Source organism: Benincasa hispida, chromosome 12, assembly GCF_027475165.1.
Source record: "Benincasa hispida cultivar pf3 chromosome 12, pf3_genome.v1.1, whole genome shotgun sequence".
Lineage (NCBI taxonomy): Eukaryota > Viridiplantae > Streptophyta > Magnoliopsida > Cucurbitales > Cucurbitaceae > Benincasa > Benincasa hispida.
Genome location: NC_143489.1, coordinates 79094935 through 79099347, shown reverse-complemented (window position 1 = coordinate 79099347; position 4413 = coordinate 79094935). Strand labels below are relative to the sequence as shown.

The following is a 4413-nucleotide window of genomic DNA, read 5'->3' as shown; positions in this document are numbered from 1 at the left end:
ATATAAATTGTTTCATCTGTGAATTTAAAAGCAAAAACCTTCAAGAGTTGTTTCAATAATAAAATTTTAAAAGAATTCAAATTTAAGTGTTAAAATGAAATATTTTGAAGTTTGGGTATAATTGAGACAAATTCAATAGGGTTGGCAACAGGGTCGGGGTGAGGCGAGGGGGACGAGGGTATTCCCCATCCCCATCCCCATCCGTGCAGGAGTATTTCCCCCATCCCCAACCCTGTCCCCGGCAATTGAAGACGGGGACGAGGATGAGGATTCCCCGCCAGGGAAACGGGTCCCGGGGACTCATCCTTGTTTTTTTTTTTTTTTTGTAATATATATATATATATATATATTTAAAACATTAATGAGGATTGGGGTGGGGATACACTCCTGCTCGACCGGATACTCGATTAGACCCATTCCCGATCAAATTGGGATTCTCCGCCCTAATCGAGGTGGAACCCGATCCCGCGGGGATTTTTGCCAATCCTACAACTCAATGGTATTTTTATTATCTTTATCTACTTATTATTATTATTATTTTAAGATGGCCTACTTTTTAATTTTTATTACTTTAATTAAATAATCAATGCATAGATGATCTATAATTTATTACAAATTCCAAATTTCCCAACCAGATACACTTTAAATAAACTCTTTAACAAATTGGATTATCAACAACTCTGATTCAATACAATTGATTTAATAAATACAATAATTTTCTTACAACTTAGACTTAAAACCTTAAATTTAGGCTTAGTTTGAATTTGTGGCAGCTTTAAAAATAATTATTAATTTTTTTAGAGAGTTAATCTCAAAAGCTATCAGATTTGCCTTAAATTTTCTAGTTATAAAAAAAATTCAACACAATCACCTTAAACCCATTGTTTAAGATGGATTTAGAGTGCATTTGAATCGATTTAGGAAAAAATATTTTTTTAAAAAATCATTGTTATTTAAATACTTTTGACAAAAAAATTTAAAATACACTTTTATTTTGAGTGATTGTCAAACTGACTATCTTCCAAAATGACTTATTTTTTAAATTAAACATTTGAAAATGTATTCCAAACACACTCGAATGATTAAAATCACTTTTGTCATGTTTTAATATGTTTGACACTTTTAATCAGTCAAAATCAATTTCAACACAGTTTTCATACTATTAAAATTATTAAAATTGTTTTTGAATGATTAAAAACATTTTCAAAGTGATTTCAAAAATGATAAAAGTGATTTCAACAATTTCAAAATCACTCTCAAACTTCTCATAAATCAATCTCAAACACACCTTTAGTCCCCATTTGTTAACCATTTGATTTTTAGATTTTTGTTTTTGATAATCAAACCTATAAACATTACTTCCACCATCACATTTCTTCTTTTGTTATCTAATTTTTAGACATAGTTTAAAAAACCAAGCCAAAATTTGAAATCTTAGCTTTTAAAATCTTAATTTTGTTTTTGGAATTTGGCAAACAATTCATCCATAAACAAAATAATTAACAAGCCCGGCCTTAATAATCCTAAAATTATCAAACATACCAAACCCAATAACCAAGAGCCAGTAGTGGTGTAAATTCTCTAAAAAAAAGTTATAATTATGTAAAGAATAATTCATCAAAATTAAAACCCTCACTTTCAATCATGTCTGTGAAAAAAAAATAATAAACCAGTTGAAATAAAAACAATCAGATAAATTCTGCAATTAGGAAGGGATATAATATTTATGAGTAGAATTCAATTGAAAAGGGAGACAAAATTTTCGTTGATGCCATTAAAATAAAAGGGAAATTTAAAATGTGGATGGAATTGATTTTCTTAATTCTTATTTAAACATTTAAACGGTCCCCCTAAAAAGATGGTCCACACCATGTGTTACACAGCTAGGTTACGAAAAGAGAAAAAAAATTAAAATTAAAAGAAAATGTTAAAATACCATTATTAGTACTGTAATTCCAAATCCTTAATTTTATCTCTAAACTTTCTATAAAATTTAATGATAATTATTTTACTAGATTGAAAGGGTTAAATTTAAAATTTATTTAAACATAGAAACTAAAATAGAATGTAATCCAAAATACATGATAAAAATAGTATATTTTTTTTATTAAAAAGAAAAATCATAAGTTTAGCAAACGAGCTAACTGGGTGGGATTTACAATACCTTGAAAATGGGGCCCACTATGTTTCAACAAATTAGCTACCTCCACGTAGGACTGGTAATTCTTGGGGTGCAGTTCGTCTTGGTGTTTCTCGCTCGGCTCAGCAGGTGAAGAAGCCGAAGCCGAAGCCATAGCCGGATCTGGTTTATCCCAAGCCTGGCCGAAGAGGGTCCCTTTAGTAAGGAACTCGTGAGCCAAGTAGCCGGCTAGGAGATGGTTCGAATGAGACGGCGGCGGTGGCGGCGGCGGCTTCGGTACTTTAGCCGTTAATGACAGTTGGTGGGCCTCATCATCATCAAGGCCCTCTCTCTCTTTCCTCTTAATGGGCCTGGGAATGGGCCTGGGTGACGTCATTAGTCTACGAGGAGGTAAACGCATCGTTTTGGTGGTATTCATCCTGCCCTGCCCCTTCCTTCCTTCCCTCTAACCTAAACCTACTACTGCCAATGCATGCCACGTCAGCAAAATATATTTGTTTTCTTCTTTTGTTGAAAGAAACCCTTCCAAATTTCCACGCCCAATCTCTATTTATTAATAATTTAATAAATAAACCCCCACAAGCCAGCCTGATAAATTAATTTAATAATTTATAAGGGGCTAAAATAAGAAGAAAAAAAGATGGGGGTAAATTAAAGAAATTTGTAAAAACGGGAGAAAAGAAACAGAAACGGGACGGACGAGGAGAAACGAACAAAGGGGGGAGAGAGAGAGAGAGAGAGAGAGAGAGAGAGAGAGACTTTAAGAGGAGAAGAGGGGATGGGAGGTGTAATTTATAGAAGCTGAGATATGGATTTGCCCTTCTTATTTAAGGAAACTACGAAAATGACACGATAGGGGAGTAAATGACTATAATACCCCTGATTGGCGATTTCAGATTAAGGGCTTTTTGGTTTTCCACTTTTTCATGCCAAACGTACGACTCATCTGTTTTTCAGAAAAAGAAGGGAACTAGATTCTTATTTATCGCTTCGCTATCATTTTGTTTTTAAATCTTTCCTCGCGTGTTAATATATTTACTCAAATTCTCCTATTACAATCTTTCATTAAATACAAAAATCTTCAAATCTTTAAATTTAATCTACTCTATTGACGCACAAATCAACTGTTAAATTATAATTTAAGAAAATATAGCCTACAAAAAAAGATTAATTTAGATTTGTCAAAACGACTTCATTGTTAAAGTCGGTAAGAAAATTTGGGTTGTACCAAGAATTTTAAGCATAAGAATTGTTGGGGTGAATTTAGATCTGACAAAAGAGATTAAAAAAGGGGAAAAAATAAGTAAATATAAATACAAGATAAAGTAGACTTAATTCAAATGAGTCCAAGTACCAGCTAATCGATTATCTTATCATATTTAATCATAGTTTATTAGGATTAAAAAAGATACATCTCATTATTCTTATCGTAAGAGGAAGATGTAAACTCTATCTCATTCTCCCTATAAATACTAAATACATCATTATAATTCCACATGAGGTTACTTTATCTAAGATCTAAATCTTAACTTTTTCTCTATTCTAAAATTCTCATTTTTGACTCTGGCATCAGAACTTTTTTTTTTTTTTTTTTTTTTGGCAGGTCCTCTATTTCTCGTATTGAAAATTTACATTTAATGTCATGTGAAAGTTGAGTGCACTTTTTCTAGTCTAGAATTTGACATCAACGATGTATATTAAGGTCAATTTATCTAGGGTTGTTCCCTCTCGGGATTTAGGCCATCAAATACTGATCTTTTCTCAATCATCAGTATTAGATTGTGGGTGTGAGGATTGCACAATCTTGAGCCAAATTGGGCACCCTCAGCTTTATCACTACATGATGTTGAGGGTGACCCTCTTGGGGCCTCAACTTAAGCATTGGGTTAGGTATTTCAATCTTTCTTGTCTTTTTATCACATTTGAGTTCAAATAAGGCTGTATTTAGATGGAATCTTCTTGAGTTCGAATCTAGTTGCAATGTGATAATAAAAATCATTAACTTCAATTTAGGTCTAAAAAAGAAATATTTGTATTAGCAACAACTTTCTTGAGTCTTTTTTTTTTTAAAAACGTTTTTAAACAGATATTTAATATATTTGTTTTATAATATTTCACTTTTTAAAATTAATTATCCAGAGAATATTAAAACTCAATCAACATATGTTTTTTAATACCCAATATGGGTAAGATATTTGTACGAGAGATGTACAATATAAATTAATTATTACTGCCTACTTTTAATTAACTATTAAATACCATTATATTATTTA

General features: G+C 31.5%; 1 protein-coding gene across 1 annotated transcript; it reads right to left on the bottom strand.

Moving 5' to 3' along the window:
• Window positions 1–2016: 2016 nt before the first annotated feature.
• Window positions 2017–2897, bottom strand: LOC120092519 (uncharacterized). Its single transcript, XM_090307754.1, has one exon. It carries the CDS (start codon window positions 2556–2558, stop codon window positions 2121–2123), a length of 438 nt encoding a protein of 145 aa, XP_090163880.1. The 5' UTR covers window positions 2559–2897; the 3' UTR covers window positions 2017–2120.
• Between the last annotated feature and the right edge of the window lie 1516 nt (window positions 2898–4413).

What these genes read in the sequence shown, in the direction of transcription:
- LOC120092519 (XM_090307754.1), bottom strand. Translation starts at nt 2,558, where the DNA reads ATGAATACCACCAAAACGATGCGTTTACCTCCTCGTAGACTAATGACG.